This window comes from Ochotona curzoniae, unplaced genomic scaffold (assembly GCF_017591425.1).
Source record: "Ochotona curzoniae isolate NIBS_2020 unplaced genomic scaffold, NIBS_Ocur_1.0 scaffold_3835, whole genome shotgun sequence".
NCBI lineage: Eukaryota > Metazoa > Chordata > Mammalia > Lagomorpha > Ochotonidae > Ochotona > Ochotona curzoniae.
Genome location: NW_024467114.1, coordinates 23,410,619 through 23,429,582, shown reverse-complemented (window position 1 = coordinate 23,429,582; position 18,964 = coordinate 23,410,619). Strand labels below are relative to the sequence as shown.

At 57.7% G+C, this 18,964-nt stretch overlaps 1 protein-coding gene across 1 annotated transcript; it reads left to right on the top strand.

The window, feature by feature from the left end:
- Positions 1-9,392: 9,392 nt before the first annotated feature.
- On the top strand, positions 9,393-18,760 carry AQP1 (aquaporin 1 (Colton blood group)). The gene is made up of 4 exons (XM_040964685.1): positions 9,393-9,910; positions 17,555-17,719; positions 17,989-18,069; positions 18,231-18,760. The coding sequence occupies exons 1-4, from the start codon at positions 9,527-9,529 to the stop codon at positions 18,408-18,410; spliced, it is 810 nt and encodes a 269-aa protein (XP_040820619.1). The 5' UTR covers positions 9,393-9,526; the 3' UTR covers positions 18,411-18,760.
- The last annotated feature ends 204 nt before the right edge of the window (positions 18,761-18,964 follow it).

Genomic DNA, 18,964 nt, shown 5'->3' with positions numbered 1-18,964 from the left:
TGCAACACATGTGCTTACAGATACACAGTCACGTTCATGCACAGACATGCACACGGGTATGTGTGCATGCACTTTACACACTCACTTTCACACAGACACACATGTATACATAGATGCACACATGTTTGCACATATGTACACGTGGACATGAGACTGAATACACACATTCACAGAGTCAGAAGCATGCACACATACACACGCAGTGCACACAGTGCTATTTCTTAGCTCGTAGCTTGGGGCTCCTCCCTCCCACCTGCCCTCATGAACCTGCCCCATCCTAAGAGGAAACCCTAAGTTCACTGTGCCTCTCTGAGGAAGCCCCTCCCTGCGCTGCACCTGCTGCCCCCGGTCCCACCTCCCAGCTGACTGCCTGCGCGGCCCTGTGTTGGCGAGGAGAGGCGCTAAGGTCTGAACCGTTGGTTACGGGTGTGGTTTGGAGATTAAACCTGGCGCCGCTCCTGTGGCCCTTGATAAGGGCACTCCTGTGTGCTTATCGGGCGCTTTCTGTCTCCCAGAATGTTGCCATCTTGCAGGGCAAGCCAGGCCAAGTGCCCCTCCCTGCCCCAGCCATGATAAGCATGTGCCCACCCACCTCCCCAAGCGGGGACTGCTTTTCTGGCCTGGCCCCCACTCCAGCACAGTCAGGGATCCATAATTCCATTAGGACATTTGTGTAAACAGACTGCTGTTTGTGTGTGTAAGGACAGGCAAGGGAAGGATTGTTCTCTTATTGATCCTCTCCTGTGGGCTCTTGGGCTCCCTGCCTTCTTGGACTTTACATGGGGTGTGGAGCTTGGGGGAAGGGTACCCCCCGGTACTGTGGGGGTTGCTTGGCATGAGAGTGAAGTCATGCCCAGCTTGTTGTGAGTTGAGTTGTGAGCATTAGGGAGCCATGGAGGACTTCAGAACAGGGCAGGGAGTGTGTCCAAGTTGCTACAGGAGAGGAAGGTCAGATGAATAGAAAGATGCCAACTTCTAGAGAGCAGGTAGAGAGTAGGTAGGGAGCCAGGAACTGGGACTCAGTGCTCCTCTCTCACCTCCTTCCACTGCCCATGCCCTCTGTCTGCCTCTGTCTGCCTGGCGGCAGTGCAGCCCTCCCCACTACTGCCTGCGAAACATCCTGCCTCTTGGCAAAGGCTGTCCCTGCCCGTCTTCCTTGGCAAGCTATGAAGGAGGGGGCCTCAATGCAAGGAAGTGCCCGCTATCCCAGTTCCAGCCATGGCTGGACCCACTGCCCATTGTTCTCCCTGCCGCCTCTGACCTTGGGCCAGCTGGACTGGGCCACCCAGCTCCCTTGGGCCTGGCCACCTCTGTGTCCCTCTGTGGATGACAGCCAGGCTGGCAGTTAGTTCTCTGTACCCTTGGAGAGACTCAATATCCCCACTCTGTTCCCTGAGGCTGGGAGCACGGCTGTGGCAGCTTGTGGTCAGGGGTCCAGTGGGCAGCATGGAAAGTGTCCCCCTTTTTCAGGCAGAAAGGCTCTCATTCCCATGAAGCCTTAGGTTATTAAGCTGCCACTTGCAATGCCAGCATCCCATATTCAAGTGCCAGTGTGAGTTCCAGCTGCTCTGCTTTCGATCCAGCTGCTTGCTAATGTACCTGGGAAAGCAGTGGAATATGGCCCAAGTGTTAGACGCTTATCACCACATGGGGGGACCAGTAGGGAGTGCCTGGCTCCTGCCTTTTGTTGTGGCCATTTCAGGAGTGTACCAGTAGATGAACAAAGGCTCTTCTTTCTGTCTGTCTCTTCTTGTCCCTCTGCCTTGCCAATAAATAAATAAAAGTCGATTTTTTTTTTTTAAGTTTCAAGTGCTTAGGACAGGGCGTGGTGCCTGGCAAATGCCCAGCAGGGGTTGGTTCCTTGGAAGCTGGATGGGAGGGGCGGGGATTGGCCAGGCCCTGCCCACAGACTTGAGGTTCTGTCCTAGGAGCAGCCCTGAGGCTGGGGAGAGGTAAAGCAGGGACGGGGGTGGTGGGTTGTGGAGGGGTGACACTGACTTGGTGCCAGTGGCCTAAGTATTGTGAGGCCAATTAATTGCAACCGGTGCACTGACCCCTGGGGTCCCCTGTTTGCCTCTCCCCAGCCCCAGGGCTGCACCTGGGCCAGATGGCTAGATGCCTGCCTCCCTGGCTGACCCCTCACACCTGCCCTCCCTTCTGGGGGTATTAGTGCCCACTCTGAACACACACACTTGGGGGCAACCCTTCCCCAGGCAGACCCAGGGAGATTAGGCAGGTACCCCACATAGCTCTTTCCAGGTCTGGCGTTCACGCCTGCCTGGCGACAGGTAGGGAAACAGAACCTCAGAGGTGGCAGGCAACAGAGGCCTAAGTCTTCCCCATTCCTCCCCCTGGCCCCTCTTCCCAAGTCTGGGAGCCAGGGCCATGAGGAAGGAGGGGCTTCCTGCAGATCCTGCCCTCCTGTCATCCTGTGTGTCCTGAGATTATGGGGACCTCTGGGCATATCTGTGAGTGTCTTGGTCTCTACCTCCCTGAACAATTCTGTAGGAGTCTAGGCTTTCCTACAATTCAGCCTTCTCCCTATACCCCGCATGGAAAGTGGGCCGGCCAGGGTGATGGGTCAGCCCCCTGCAGCTCCTGCAGACCCCATTTCCTGTGGCCCCACAATCCGACACCAGAGCTGCCAAGGGCTTCTGCCTCCTTCCCGGCCAGGGTTGGCACACCTTGGTTTTATTTGTACAAGGATTTTCCATTTCCGCTTCTGGAAAATCATCAGATCCTGCCTGTTGCTTCCATCACAAAGGAGGCTAGAGAGCCAGGGGTGTGGCCCCTGGCAGGCGTGAGTGGGACCCATGGGACCCCACGGCGTTCTCCGATGACACATGTGTCTGTTGCACCTGTTGGCGGGAGAAGGAGGCCAGGCAGAGGCAGCATCTGTCCCAAGGCTGAAATGGCTACAGCTGTGCTCACTTCCAGAGGACTCGTGTCCTCAGCTCTTCTGCTTCCTACACAGACTGGCCTTGGGGTCTGGGAGCCATGGGACTTCCTGAGAACACTCCAGGGTAGTACAGAGAGGGGCCCAAGGTCCCTCCAATGCAGGTCTGGGCACCATCTGGGCATTGGGGCGGGGCAGCACACCTTCCACCACCCACCAGCCCCTCTTAGAGGATTGAGAGCCACTGCAGGCACGCCAGAAGCCCACCGCTCTCCCATCTCTCCTTCAGCAGGGACCTTTCCCAGGACCACCTCCCTTCCTTCCCGTAAACAAATCTGTGTGCCATGTTCCCTCCTCCAGGAAGCCTTTCCTGATTGCTGGGAAGGGGTGGGGCTCTTCCGCTGCCCACAGACCCACCTCGCCCCTTTCCTGTGGCTTAGGCCTGACCCCAGCCCCTTAGGCTGCATGGCAGAGCCACACGGTGTGTCCTCTCTGTCCATCGGCAGGTGCACCTGAACCTGCTAATGTCTGAGCCAGTGAGTGCTTGGAGGATGGTTTCCTCTGGCCGCTGGCCAGGCCACAACTCTGCAGCAAAAATTCATCCTACAGTGCCCTACGTGATAGCCTAAAAGCTAAAGTCCTCACCTTGCACACGCCAGCATCCCACATGGGCACTGGCTCTAATCACAGTGGCCCCACTTCCCATCCAGCTCCCTGCTTATGGCCTGGGAAAGCAGTCGAGAACGGCCTGAAGTTGTGGGATTCTGCACCTGTGTGGGAGACTCGGAAGAGGCTCCTGGCTTTGGAATTGGTGCAGCTCTGGTTATTGCAGCCACTTGGGGAGTGAATCAGCGAATGGAAGATCTTCCTTTCTGTCTCTCCTCCTCTCTGTGTATCTGACTTTCCAATAAAAATAAATGTTTAAAAAAATTCATCCTACGGAGGTGCCCAGGTTGAGCCTGTCCCATAGAAAACCCTGCTCTGCCCGTCTACACCAACCCAATACTGGGTATACCTGAAAGTCAGTCTGGTTGGTTCTCCAGGCAGCCAGACTCAAGGACCAGGCTGTCTGCTAGAAACAGGCAGCTGTCTCTGTTCCCATCAGCATGTCCTCGCTTTCTTGTTGTGACTCCCAGGAAACTCTTAAAAGGAAGCCATGCTCTGTGGCTATCCCTCTTGCACCGTGAGCAGCTTCGTCCCACCTTGGAGAGGAGTTTTGGTTTTAACTCGCTCTAGGTCTGCTCCTGGGGTCAACAGTGTGCACATCACCTAGTTAGACGTCCAGGCTCAGCCCACCCTGCACTGGCTGGCAGGGTCCCCAGGGCAATGGCCATCCCAGAGAACTCCAAAGTTACATGTGAAAGCATCTGGGTTCAATATGAAGAGGACAGGAAGTGAGAGCCTCCATGCTTCTTCCCGCCACACCCTGATAACCCCACCCCGAGCCTCTCTGCCTGCACCCCTGTGTGTGCACCTGACCCACCGCTTCAAAGTCCACTGCCTTTCCAGAGACATTGGCAGGGAGCTGAAACAGAAGCAGAGCAGCTGGGACTTAAGCTGCTGCTTAGATACTGGTTGTAAGCAGTGGTTTAACATGCAGCACCAGCTCCTGATAACTAGGATTTTAAGCAGTCGCTGTGATCCTGTCACATCCCGAGATTCTGTCACTCCAATCCTTGCCTTCTCCAGGAGGGCATCTCTGATTGTTCCTGCCTTGACCCATCAGTCCTACTCCTACCCTTGCCTGGGTGATTCTCTGGCCGCCACAACATCTGGGGCTCCCATCAGCCTGGAAACTCAAGACCTGACTCTCCTCTGACCACCTCCCTGCAGGGTGGGGACAGGCAGGAGATGAGGTCATGTATGATGCAGGCTTGGCTGGTAGCTCTCTTCTGGCTGGCACTGCACAGGGCCACAAGCAGGGCTCTGGCCCCACAGAGCACTCAGGGGCCTGCCCTGGACTGCTGCCCTCATGCATAGTTATCAACTTTCTGGGGCCTGGGTTGGGGCCAACCCCAAGTCCTCCAGCCTTGGCCCCTCAGAGGCATCAGTAGTCACCCAGAGCAGGGCCATGCAGCGGGCCAGACCAGATCATCATCTTCTCATTAGGAAAATGGCAGCCCCGCTGCTGGGGCCCCATGGGCTCCAGAAGGCTGGCTGCATGTAACGCAGGTGAGAGGGGGCCACGGGGCTGAGGCAAGATTGGCACTGCCCATCCCTTCTCCCACCCCCAGTGTCAGGAAAACAAGGAGGTAAAAAAGAATGAACCTGACTCCATGGAGGACCCTGCCTCTCCCTGCTATGTGGAAGCCTAGCATCCCCACCTGACACTGGACTGTCAAGGAGAGACAGCCTACAGAAGGGAAAGTGCCTCCCAGGAGGAGCTGGCCTCTCATTGGGCAGCAAGGTCAGAGGAAGAGGCTAGGTGTGGCCAGCAGAAGCCCAAGGCTGGAAAGGACCTGAGACCTGGACCTCCATGCTTGCTTCCCACAGCCCCACTAGGAGCCTTTCCCACTAAGCCAGGTACAGAATGAGGACATCCAAATGAGGGCAGGCCTGGAAGAGATGACCACACACCTCTAAGGAGAGCTCCCTCTGAGCTGGGAGCAGGGATGGGAGGTAATGGGGAAGGCACCCCTTTCTCCCTGGGGTGGCCTCAGCAGGCCTAAGGACTGCACCAAGCCAGAGAATAGAAACTGCCTCCAGCCTTGGATGTGGTGCCCAAGGCCCTTGAACTGATGGCACCCCACTCACCTGCCCTGTCTTGTCTCCAGGGACCCGGGCTGGGCCCATGGCTTAGAGAGCTCCTCACCAGGCATACATGGAACCTTGTCCAGCTCATCTGGAGGACAAGTGGGCCTGGCTCTGTAGCTCAGGCAGGTGGGGCTGGGGCAGGCAGAGAGAAGGGGCCGGGGACTCAGTGGCCCAGAAAATGACCGTTCCTAGCAGCCCCTAAATCCGTTTTTGATTTGAGAGGGATCATGTGTCGCCTCTATGAGGCAGTACCTAGGTTTCAGGGGGTAGGCATTAGGAGAGGGACAGGGCAGAGGCCCAGCGTTTTCTAAAGTCCACCCCCTTGACAGGATGAGATGGGCATTGTGCTGCCCTCTTCTCCCGCCTCAACCCCCAAGCTGTGGTTCAGAAAAGTTGAGCAGTTTTGGAAAAGCCACCCAGGCCCCTACACAGTGTATGCTGTACCATGGTCTGTCCTCTCCTACCCAGGGGGATAAGGTCACAGTTTCCTGCCACTCTACCTGTGGACTTGGCCCAGAGAGGGTCCCCATCCCACCTCCTCACCCCTCTGCTGCCCCTGCAACCCATACTCCCACCCTTTTTGCTATGTACACCATAGAAGTTTCTGGTTAGCTAGAGATACAGCTGCACCTGTGGGCATCATCTCTGCACACGGTCCTGATCCAGACCCTTAGCCTGCCTCCTGGGCTCTGCCCACCCACCTCTGGAGAAAATCCCAGGCTCTTCATGGGCTGCCTGGGGAAACAGCCCCAGGTCATCCTGGGAACATTGGCTCTGGCCAGAACACCAGTCTCCCAGGGTTTGCTGGGCACATGGGAAAGAGGCACATCTGGAAAAGCATTTGCCACCAAGACGACCGGCCTCAAGCCCTGCCCAGGTCTTGATTTAGCCAGGATTAGGCCTGTGAGATCCGGGGAGATCATGGTCCCTGGGAGAGACGCAGAGCTGACAGAGGGCTAAGGGATAGCAGGTGCACTGTGGGGCAGGCGGCGACTACAGGGTGGCTCTGGCTGTTCTCCCATCTACCCTTAGTCCCTGTGTTCCCTGACCCACCCGTTTGTGGAGAAGCTGGAGTTATCCTTCTTACTTCCACTGCTCACCCACCCTGACGCCCCCTGAGACCTGCCACCTCCAGCTCCTGTTCTTGGGCCAGGGGCCAACAGCATGAGGGTTTCTGGCCACTGGAGCCCTTTCTAGCAAGCAGGAGAGACCATCTCAGACCATCTCAGACCATCTCAAAGCCTGTGCCAGGGATGGGCATGAACCTTGCAGGTTTGGGGAAAGGCTCACAGCCCTGAAAGACACTGGCCAGCCACCATTACCTTCACCCTTTTCTGACTAAGCCTGGATGTCTTACACACCAGGGAAGAGGTGGCGATGGTGGCAGACAAGGAGGAGGCCTGGGGTCTTCCTGATCCTCGGTTTCCAGGGGCAAACCCTTCATGTTTCCCACCCAAATGGTCAGGTTGTGGCCACAGAGACCTCTTTGCGTCACGGAGGAGGTGCTGGGGTCTGCATTTGCACATCCGTACCTCCAGCATTGGGATGGCTCTTCCTGGTGAGGGGAGTGCCTGCTACCAAATGGTGGGAGTCGCAGCAGCCACTCTGCAGAAGAGAGGTCATGTGGGCAAAGCATGTAGGGGTTAAGAGTGGGGAGAGGAGGCATTTGGTATCACTCTGAGGATCTGAGATGGGGATCCTGAATGGGTCTGCTTTGCCCACCTTGTTCCTCCTGCTGCACCTGTCAAGAACACATTTGCAGTACATGCACACAATCCATAGTTACAGCTGGCCCCTGCAAATGCCCCAAGCTCAGTAAGGACAGGATGCTGGTCTGTGTGGGCCATCATGGTCCTCCAGCACCCAGGATACCACTTGGCACCTGTTAGGTGGGGCTGTCACCCTCATATATGTCACACAGTCTGTGCTACAAGGACTACAGACACCCAGACCCCAGCCTGGCCTGTAGTCATGGTCAGGAACCCTTAGGGAGATACAGGTCTACATAGGTTCCCGGTCCCAAGTCTGCCAGCACCAGCTTGAAGTCCATGCCCCCACCCTGGCATTGTTCTCTGGCTAAATGCCAGCACCTGCCACTGTCAGAGCTCAGCCCTGGATGAGCAGTAGGGAGGGCAGGACAGATATGGGCTCTGCCCATGGCCAGGAAGCCAAGGGAGGAAGGGAACAGAGTACAAGTCCCGCATTGCATGTGGGTGGCTGGGGGTGCTAGGGGTCTGGCCTTTGACCTCCGCGTGCAGAATCCCAGTTCTGTGACCTGACCTCTTACCAGAGGGTCTTGGAAACTACCCCATAGGGGCAGGGCACCCATGGGAGCCTCCAAGGCCATCCACAACGGGGGGCGTGGAGGAGGTTCTGGGAAGCAGCCAGGGGCTGACTCCCTCCCCCTCTGTACTGGTTAATAAAGTACCAATGACTTCCATTTCCTTCAGGGGCTCCCAAACAGACAGGGCCACTGGCCACCAGGGTGACAACCTGCCCGGAGGGCCACTCCGTGCTAGCAGGCAATGTGCTTCCTGCCCAGTGGCTCGGTGCAGCTCCCAAAGGCCAGGTCAGTGCCACAGGGTGTCCCTGAGCTGGAGCCCACAGCCCAAGTGCTCATCCCTGCTCCCTTCCCAGCCCATGCAGATTTCAGAGGCGTCCCTGCCCTCCCAGAATGGGGAGGAGTCAGCATGATCAGGCAGGAGGGCCATGGGGAAGGCGGTGACCAGCCGGACAACTGCCTAGTTCATCCAACGCCCTGCTCTGATCGCCCTCCAGTGCAGGCAAGCAGGTCGTGCTAGGGGGGAGGAGGGAGCTACCCACTCTCACTTCCAGTCTGATTGCTGCGCTGTGGCTGTAATAGCCCCTCCCTGCCTTGCAGGTGTCATCTCTGACCCTGACCTTGGCGTTCTGCTGCATGGCTGTGAGTCCAGCAGGTCCTCACCTTAGTACTTGGTCTCCTCTCTGGCTGTCTCCCTGCTGCCTGGGACTGGAGTGCTCTCTCCTCCTTCCCTCTGCATCGCCAGTCCTGCCTACCCTCCCCCTGCCATCTGCCTAGGTCTCTCCCTTCCTCTCCTTTCTGGCATCTAAGGAATGGATTGAGCTGCTACTCCTTTCATCTCCCCAGTGACCAGCAACCAAGTCCAAAAACCAGCCTCATGTCAGTCCCACTGCCCTCACGGCCTTAGTTCTAATTGCTCTCCAGGAGTTAGAGCGGCCCTAGCAAGTTCCTTCCCCCTCCCATCTTATTGGAGGCTGGCGGGCCTGGGGTCACCCCTGGAATGATCAGAAGTGGATCTAGGGTGGGATTGGGGATTCTAGGAAGGGCAGGCTCCTGGCATCACCTGCAGGAAGATGGTGTCCAGCTGCAGGGCGCTTGGCCATGCACACCTCCTGTCTCCCTATCCATACCTGGGGCACACCCCAAGTTCTACACTCAGTCCTGGGACACCTGGCTCTCTGTAGGCCCCCTGAGAGGGGCCAGCTTGGAGGAATTTCCCAAAGCCTATTAGAGCGGCCACGGTGGCCTCCTGCCTGCCTCCTCAGGCTGGGCAGGGCAGAGGGCGGAGAGAGGGAGGGAAGGAGGGAGGGAAAGAGGGAGGGGGAGAGGAGGAAGGAAAAAAGTTGGCAGGCAGACAGCAGAACAGCGGCGGCATCGCTCCCCAGAGCTCCCCAGAGGAGGCCGTGCGGGTGCAGGGCGGGCCGGCAGCAAGGGGAGGCCTTTCCTCTCTTTGTGCTCCCCGCCCCCCTGTCCACACCCCCACACCCCCCTAGCCCTATAAATAGGCCCAGCTCAGGCTGTGGCTGAAGCTTACTACACTGGAGCCCCAGGCAGTTAGTCTCCTCACGCCACGGCCCACCAAGCCCCCAGCCAACATGGCCAGCGAGTTTAAGAAGAAGATCTTCTGGAGGGCGGTGGTGGCTGAGTTTCTGGCCATGATCCTCTTCGTCTTCATCAGCATCGGCACTGCCCTGGGCTTCCAGTACCCGGTGGGCAGCAACCAGACGGCTGTGCAGGACAACGTGAAGGTTTCGCTGGCCTTTGGCCTGAGCATCGCCACGCTGGCCCAGAGTGTGGGCCACATCAGCGGCGCCCACCTCAACCCAGCTGTCACACTCGGGTTGCTCCTCAGCTGCCAGATTAGCATCCTTCGGGCCGTGCTGTACATCGTGGCCCAGTGCGTGGGCGCCATCGTCGCCACTGCCATCCTCTCTGGCGTCACCTCCTCCCTGCCTGATAACTCGCTGGGCCGCAATGATGTGAGTGGTGGGGAACCCAGGCCCCAGGGTAGGGGGAGGGTGTGGGAACAGACATCTAGCAGACAGGGCCATGGTGCCATCCTCCTGCCCATTGTGCAGATGGGGACACTGAGACACAAGAGGACCAGAGGTTGCTGAAGGTCATAGAAAGAGCAGGGGCTAGAGCTCAGCTGCGCCTGCAGCCCCCATCCCACCTGCTTTCCTGGGACCTGTAGGCTGCCAGGCACTGTGGGAACCTTATAGGCTGGTGGCCGTGCCAATGTCCCCCCACAGGGCATCTGCGGAGGGGGAATTAGCTCTGGAAGCCGCTCACTGGGCCAGCAGTTCCACACCCTGGGGCTGTAGTTTCTTGGCCCTCCTCCACCCCGCCTGGGCAGCCAGCTTCATCCTCTGGAGTCCTCCCCAACCCCCATCAGGCAAACTCTGCCTGCAGTCCCCAGCCAGCCATGCTGAGCCAGACACCTGTAAATGGGAGAGCAAGAGTCCCTAGGGGAGCCTCCAGGTGCTCCCCACCCCCCAAACCTGTATTCATGCAGGTCTTTAACTTGACTGGCCCCTGTCCCAGGGAAACAGGCCCCTCCCACGGTCCTGCTGGGGACCTGGACAAAAGATAAGGGAGCGGGGCACGTTCTCCCGCGCGCTGCCTGGAGGCTACTTCCCTGGACCCTGGCAAGAGCCGAGCGTCACCATCTCGGGTGTGTTTGAGTATGTGAAGGTGCGTGTGCAGTTGTTGCCTGGCGTGGTCTCTGAGCCCATGGGAGCACATTCAAGCGCGTGCACGTGTGTGTGTGTGTGTGTGTGTGTGTGTGTGTGTGCAGTGAGGGGTCTTGGGCCACGGTTGAATGGCAGACAGACCTTGGCAACAGCATTGTGGGACTGCTCCCCGATGGCTTGCTCAGCACGGCCGCATGGTTGTTGGTGGCAGCTGCCCATGGTTGCAGACCTGGAGTTTTTGCAGTTCCTCGGCTGAGTGCCCGGGCACGGCAAGGGGCCATCTGGCTTAAGTGGCTGCACATTGGCCTAGTGGATGTCTCAGAGGACTCAAGGGACTGGCAGGCAGGTTTAGAGAACAGACAGGTGGTTCTGGATCCACAGAAATGAGCCGAGCAGGATGGGCAGTTTGGCGACAAGAAGGCAGCTGGTCGGGGCTCCTTGTAAGGATGGCTGTTGAGGATTAGAGTCTGCATGCTTCTCAGGCAAAGTTCATGTACTGGTGATGGTGGCCCTGGCGCTGAGGGAAGGAGGGACTGGTGCAGAGGGCAGCTGGCCGGACCCTGCCACCGTGGGATTAGCACTTCTACTGTCACGCTGACACTTCCCTCGCCCAGCCCTTTTCAGAGCCAACCTGTGTTCAGCCCAGGATTGAAGATTAGCCCTGTGGCTGGAGTTTAGACTTTAGCCGGGGGAAGACGTGACCGCAGAGGATGTTGGGGTAGAGCTCAGGCAAGCCATGTCCCTCCCAGCTCCATCTCACCTGTGAAGGCAGTGCTGAGTGACTTTAATGGTGGTGGTAGGGTCTTGCTAGGTAGGGTCAAGTTCAGACCAAGGCATGGCTGAGCAAGGTTCCCCCCCTCCCCCCCAGAACAGGAGTGGAGACTCCGACTCCTGCTTTCCTCTTGTGCTTTTCATCTCAGGAGATGACAGGAAGGGACTATGTACCAGTCAGTACTGGGAAATTTCACTTTCCAGTGTGGCTCTCCGGGCAGAGGCAGGGTGGAGTCAGGGGAGGGGGTCAGTTCTCCCTGGTTTGTATCTGCTCTGACCCCACCCTGTTTAGGAGTCTCAGCTCCTTTCTGGCCTCCTCACACCAGGCCAGTAGCCAGTCTGCTGCTAGCTCTCTGAGTGACCATGGATCTTACGGGGTTACCAGGGCTGGTGTCACATCTGGCTGTGCCCACACTGCTTGCTCACTGTGCTGTCTGGGGCTTGGGTTTATTGTCCTCCCTGAGAGGGTTGGGCCTAGAGGAGCCCACAGCAGCCAGGCACCAAGCATGCTAGCTGGGGGTTCAAGTACTGCTGTGTGTGCAGACAGTTGAAGGTGGGAGTTCGGAGCTCAGTGACAGAGAAGAGGTGCCCTCCCCAACACAGGCCACCTGTCACACCCTGGCTGTGGGATCTGGAAGGGCTTGGTGGGGGGGGGCCTGCCAATATACATTTTCCTCCAGCCCCAGGGGAAGGCTCCCGCAGCCCCCTCGGACTCGGGGCCGCACCCTGGCCAAAATTTGGGTGGGGCATCGTTGGCATGGAGATTTCCAAGGAAAATAGGGAAAGAAGTGGCAGGAAGTGGTTGGGGTGAGTCAGGGGGTGTCCCCTGGGACACACAGTGGGGACAACTTTCTCCTGAGTGAGTCAGCACTCAGCCACACCCCAGAGAGACCACGGCCCTGCAACCCCGCCATCTTAGCCCCCCTAGTTATGGCTGAGGATGCAAGATGCTGAGACTGGGGTGGGCACCAGCCACTGACCCACTATGAGACTTCACACAACTGCCCTGACCTGGGTGACCAAGGGACAGAGAATAGTGTAACCTGCTCTGGGGAGGTAGTGGCGAGCCTCTGCAGTCTTGGCACTGGCCAGCGGCCGTTTTCCTACTTCCCCTCTCGGACCCACTCTTGCTGACTCCCTAAGAACGAGACTGGAGCTGCTGCCTGCCAAGTGCAGGGTGGGGCCAGCCCAGCTCCCAGCCCTGGGAAGCCTGCGGGCCCTCTGTGAGATAAGCCCTGTGCACAGCTGTGGGGCGGGAGTGGTCAGAGGTGTCCAGGGCTGGCCTAGGAAAGGCGGGAGGGCTTGAGGTGGAGGTGCCATGGGAACCTGGCACCGGAGGGGACGTCCCCAAGAGAAGGAAGGGATTTCCCCTTCAGAGAACCTGTGGGAACAGGAACCTAGGGGCTGGGATCCCAGGAGGCACTGACAGGTAGGGGGAGGGGACCCAGAGGGATGGTGTGGTCTCAGGGTTTCCGTCCAGAGCCCCTTACTTCAGGTTCCTGTTGAGGGTCCCCAGGCCCTCCCTGGGGTCTTCTCCAGGGTGGGACTGCTTAGGAAACACTTCTAACTGCTGCACTGGGGGCAGGGGGTGGGCCCTGGCTTCCTCCTCTGCCAGGCTTCTGTGCCCTCAGGTTCCCCATCCTCAGATGCAGAAGCCCTTGGCATCTCCTCCTAAGCTCGGAAGTGGGTGGGGGAAAATGAAGCCAGAGTTTCCGAAGACCCTGCCCAGGGAGGGGGCTGGGTGGTGGTGCCACCTCCGGGACCTGTAATTACTGCTCTCAACAGTGGGGAAGAACACGGAAGCTGGAGCCTTGCGGTGGAGCCCTCCCCTGCCAACCACCACGGAAAACCCAGCTGCTGCTTCCCCTGTGGGAGCCCTAGGGGCAGCCCCGGCTGCCTCAGGTTGCACTCCCACCCTGAGGGTGCCAAGCCCTCCAGGCCCTTACTCCTTGCTCCCACCTCCTCCAGGGAGCCCTTGGTTCTTGTTGGCAGAGCTTCCCTGAGCACTGCAGTCTTCAATGTATGATGAGTATGCGCTATCCAGAAAGGCAGGGATCTGAACCCTTGGACCTGCGGGGGATGGGAGGGGGCAGGAGAACATTGTTCCTGGATCCCTCTATGAGGTCCTCTCCCCAGAGACAGAGGGGCTGCTTATTCCCAGGAGAGGGGTCGAGTTGCTGGGGGAAGTCCCTTCCTTTCCTTGCCTTAAAGCAAGGAAAAGCTGGAGAGAGGGAGGGAAAGAGGAGGGAGAGAGGAAGCCCCTGCTTTGTGCATTGTTTTTTTTAGCAGGAAGGCCCAGAGGCTTTTGGGAGTGAATGATGGCCTTTGAGGCCACTGTTTTCCTGTGGCGGCGGTGAGGGTGGGGAGGGGCCACCTGTGTGAGTGTGGGACTCTCAGGGATGTGGCCACACACTTGTTAATGCCACCCACCACACTCACCGAACCTCTCAGGGCAGCAGGGCAGGCAGAGAACCCAAGCCCACAGAGCCCGCATGGGTAGGAAATGGCATCCAAAGTGTGATGGTGGCCAGTGTGATGGCCGTGCTCAGCTCCAGCTGGGAAGGTGCCTGATGAGACTGAAGCAAGTGAAGTGTATATTCTGTAAGTTAGGAGTGTGGTGTGTTTCCCGTTTTCCTGAAAGAGATCTTCAATGGTTGCAGAAGCCAGGGCTTGGCCAGGCGAAAGGCAGGAGTTAGGAGCTCTGTCCGTGGTGGAAAAAGCCAGATTCCTTAGGATGCCCTTTATTGTCTTCCCAGATGCTTCAGCAGGGAGCTAGATTGCAAGCAGAGCAGCCAGACCCCAGCACTCTAGGACAGGGTGCAGAGGGTGACATCTCCCTGATAGTGGCTGGATCTAACTCCCTGGATCCTGCCCATCGGAGGGTTGCTATAGTTTGGTGTGTACAGGTTAGAAAGTTTTGTCACTCCTGAGCAGGTTTTGTGTTTCATGATTATGCAATTAACCTATCAGAGGAAGAAAGAAGAAGTGGGGGGGTCACTCATGAGCACAGGCGATGCTCTCCCACCCCACTCTCATCCCAGGAGCAGAGGCATAGCCAGCCATGGCTACCAGGTCACCAACTCCCCCACTGCTTGGGACTGAGGCTCAGAGGCACTGCACTGGGGCAGTTAGTTGGCTCCTGTCCCATGTCCTTTGAAAACTGGTACCTGGAGACCTGGCCAGGCGCAACTCTGAAGCCAACTGCTCCTTAAGGGTAGATGCCAGGTGTCCAGGCCAAGATAGGGATCCTGTGCTTTGGAAACTCCCTTGCATAGCCTGTCCTGGATGGTGGCATGGAGGGTCCAGACCCCCCTTTCCAAGGCAGCTCACTCCTGAATCCTGGCACATGCTGACAGCCAGTTGTGGCACAGTCTGGTCTCTTGGTTTGGACCTAAGCATGGCCAGTACATGGGCCTGTGAGTATGGGACAGTGCTGACTCCAGGACAAGGTCCTGGCTTGTCTGTTGGCTCCTCATCCACTGTCACATCCAGGCTTGGCACAGGCTACCTGGAAAATTCCTGGAGCCCAGTGCTGGGTGCATCACCTCCCAGATAGCAGGTGAACAAATGGGCATGCGTGCAGGCAACTCTCCTGGAGTCACACTGTTCACACTCTCCAGCATGCCTGCCCTCCCTGGGTCAGCTGTGGCTTGGGTAGGGAGATTCCAGGCTGGGAGTAGGTGAGGCACATATGGGGAGGCAGGAGAAGGCTGGAAGGCATTGAACAGCTGGGGGAAGGGAGGGTCTGCTGCCAGCCTCCGGATGGGGTGGGCTGAGATGGCTGAAATGGATTCGTTCCCAAAACGAGAACTTTGTGTCATTTCTGATGTTTCAGAGGATATCTATATCTTCTATAGCCTATGCTTGCATTCACAGAACTATGGGTTACTTTTGCCTCCACTTACTCAGTGAGCTGGCTAAAACCACAAGAGAATGAGCAACATGTCTGTCCCCCAGTACTGAGTGACTGCAATTAGGGGCAATCGCCCTCTTGCAACAATTGCTTGAATCTCCATGGTTAGAACAGGGTAGCCCAAGTTTTGGATTTTTCACCTGCTCTTTTGTGGGCATCAAGTTTCAAGAGGCCCTCGTTATCCACTCTGATTCTGATGGACTTTATGCAGATGTAAGTAATGTGAGGCATAAGGAAGAGGTCTACATCGTTGGAGGGCAGTAGATGGTGAAACACTTGGGTGCTTCCTGGTGGTGGGGGTGAGAAAAGAAGGTCTCCAGTCCCTGAGGTTTCTTGGCGATCAGGAGGAAATGGGGGTGCACATTAGAACTCCAAGACAGGTGGCTGACCCCCTCCTTCCTCAGGACTCAGAGTTCACAGAATCCTGACTCCCTACTCTGCTCTTTTGCATGAAGAGGGAAGGGTTGGGGGCCCTCAGAGCTGGTCAAGGACCAACGGAGAAGCTGAGTCAGCCCTGGCCACAGTTGCAAGGGGCACGGGTGAGGCAAGGAAAGCCTGGAGCAGGAGCTGCTTGGGGCAGCAGCTCCATTAATCAGCAAGGAGGAGCTGTTTCAGGACTCTGGCCAGCAAGCAATTAGCCAGTCCTGGAGAGCAGAGGAGAATGCTGGAGAGGGAGTCCAGTGCTCTGAACCTGTGGCTGCAGATGGGCATGGCCTTCCAGGTATGCAGGCTGCTGGGCTCCAGCCCCAGCCCTCCCAGGCATCTTCACACCTTTGAGCAGGAAGGGTTCCTGACTCCTGCACGAGCCATGAGCAAGAACCGGGACAAGAGCCAGCGGCTCTACCCTGGCCTCTTCTTCGGCAACCCTCCCCTTACTCCTCAGAGCTCTGGACAGTGGGCACGGACAATTCAGTTCACTTTCCAGATGGCAAAACAGAGGCCCAGAGAGGGTTGGACCTAGTCCACAGGGTCAGCAGAGAATAAGGCATGGGATGGGTACGGAGGAATGGCACTGGCTGGCTGGCCTGAAGGGATGAATCTCTGGGACTGGTCAGGAAAGGACCCAGCCAGGCTTGCAGACAGGGGAGGGGATGTGAGTCACTCCCTTAGCCCAGGGCAGCAGACAAAGGCGGGAAGAGAATTGTTCTTATTAAGATGGTCTCAGGGTGGAGCTGGGAAAACCTCTGATGGGGGGGTAACCCCACCTAGGAGTTTGCAAAAAGCCCCTTTGCCCCCAAACCTCTGGATCAAAACGACAGGACATAGAGCCGTGGCTTGCTGAGGCACTCCTGTCTGCAGGAAGGCAGCTCAATGGCCACACTTGGGTGTCTTCATAGGTGGAGCTCTGCCAAGTGGCCCATCTTGCCTCTGTAGATGTACAGGGTTGCGGAGTTACTTCCTGGACTCCCACTTGGAATAGGGAGCAGGGCTTCCTGGAGAGGGATCCTGCTGGGACAGCTATGGGGCACGGGACTCCAGCGACTTCACGGTAACTCTCAGGCGGCCCCTCTTTTTCCATGAATCACATTTCTGAAAGTGGTCCAGGAGCAAGCAGCAGCCAGACAGCGGTGGTGTGGTGGTGGTGGCAGTGGCAGCTGCAGGGGGCCATGTGAGGCTGGAGGAGCAGCCAGGCAAGCAGGGAAGGAAAGAGGAGAGGCAGGGAGTTGGGGAATGTGGATGCAGTACACAAAGAAACCAAGACAGAAGCAGGGCCATGGGAAAGAACTGACATGGAAAGGAAAAAGAGACAGCAGGTGGAGGAGGCAGCAGTTAGGGGATGGGGAAGTACTGACCCAAAGAAGACAGAGACAGAGGGAGCTGGGGGAGCTAAGTGAAGAGGGTTGTCCACAGCTTTGGAATTTTGGGGTGCCACAGGGGATGGGATGGAATGGTTTAGACTCTGGGGTAGGAGGCAATGTCCCCAGCTGGGCCTTCCCCTTCACTTCCTCCCCAACTCCCACAAGTGTCTCGCAACTATCGCCTCCCACATGGCAGGGCTAATCCCTTGTCTATGGTCTCTGGGACCCCGAATGGAGCATCTGTCTATAGGGCAGCAGTGCCCCAGGCCAAGCAAGCAAGATGTGGGTGAGGCCAAGGCCTGACTGTGGTCACCTGCTCTGTGTGTGCCCAAGGAGGGTCTCTGAAGGCCTCTGGTCCCCAATACCTGGTCCTGGGTAGCAAGGGGACCTGGGACACAGGCCCTGAGCCTGCCATGCTCATGGGACCTTATTGCTCTGTCCCCACAGCTGGCCCCTGGTGTGAACTCGGGCCAGGGCCTGGGCATCGAGATCATCGGCACCCTGCAGTTGGTGCTGTGCGTATTGGCTACCACTGACCGCCGGCGCCGCGACCTGGGCGGCTCAGCACCCCTCGCCATCGGCCTCTCTGTGGCCCTGGGACACCTGCTGGCAGTGAGTGTTGGGGCCCAGGGGAGATCTTCCCCATGGTGGGGTGGAGGGTGACTGGTGGAGAAAGCTTTGCCCTGGACCACAGGTGGGACACTGCATGGAACTTGAGCCCAGGGGTACAAGGTCCAGGGGAACTTGGGACCAGCTTTCCTGGGTCTAACTCCCGTTCTTTCTCACCTGGCTCTCCTGTCACTACCCCCTGCATCTCTTTCTCTGTTCTCTCCATTCCTTTCTCATCTCTCCCTCCCTCTCTCTGTCTGCCCAATCCCCAGATTGACTACACAGGCTGCAGCATTAACCCAGCTCGGTCCTTCGGCTCTGCGGTGCTCACCCACAACTTCAATAACCACTGGGTAAGTGACACCTGGAGGGGCTGCGTCTGGCAGGTGAGTGGGTGGGAGACATTGTTGGCATCACATAGCAAGCCTGAACCCACCTCACATCATGCTTCTCCCACCCGTCTGAGGGATGGGGAGTGGGGGGTGCTCTCTGATACCATCTGCTGTGCTCCTAGATCTTCTGGGTAGGGCCATTCATCGGAAGCGCTCTGGCCGTGCTGATCTACGACTTCATCCTGGCACCGCGCAGCAGTGACCTCACGGACCGTATAAAGACGTGGACCAGCGGCCAGGTGGAGGAGTACGACCTGGATGGAGATGACATCAACTCCAGGGTGGAGATGAAACCCAAATAGAGGGGCTGGGGCCCCGGGGCACTGACATGGGGGGTGGGGGCAAGGGCTGAAATCCGCATTGCAGACACTCTGACAAGCTGGACAAAGGCACTCCCAACTCTAAATGGGCCCAGCCTGTAGAGGGAGGCCAAGCCTCACCTTGGTGGGATGTGTCTCTATCACTTTCTTTCTCTGTTTCCTGGCCTCAGAGCTTCCTGAGGACCAAGGTTTGCCCATTCCCCTACTTCCTTGACATTATGGAAGAGATGAAAGAGAGACCCTACCTGCTAGTTGTGCCCCTCAGAGTGCAGCTTTTATGACCTGGAAGGGGGCTGTCAGACAGTTCCCCTTATCCTGCTCACCTGCTGCAGGTGCCTGAAGTTCCACTGGTGCAGCTATGTGCCTTTGGACGTGGCCCCTCCCTTTCCTAACCTGCATCTCGCATCCCCCAGAGGTTCTGAGAGAGGGCAGAGATTCTAGCAGGTGCTTTGGCCTGGTGGGGGGATGCAGATAAGCACTGCCCTTGTAGTCTGCCCTGGTCACAGGGCCCTTCCCTCACTCTTGCTGTGTGACTC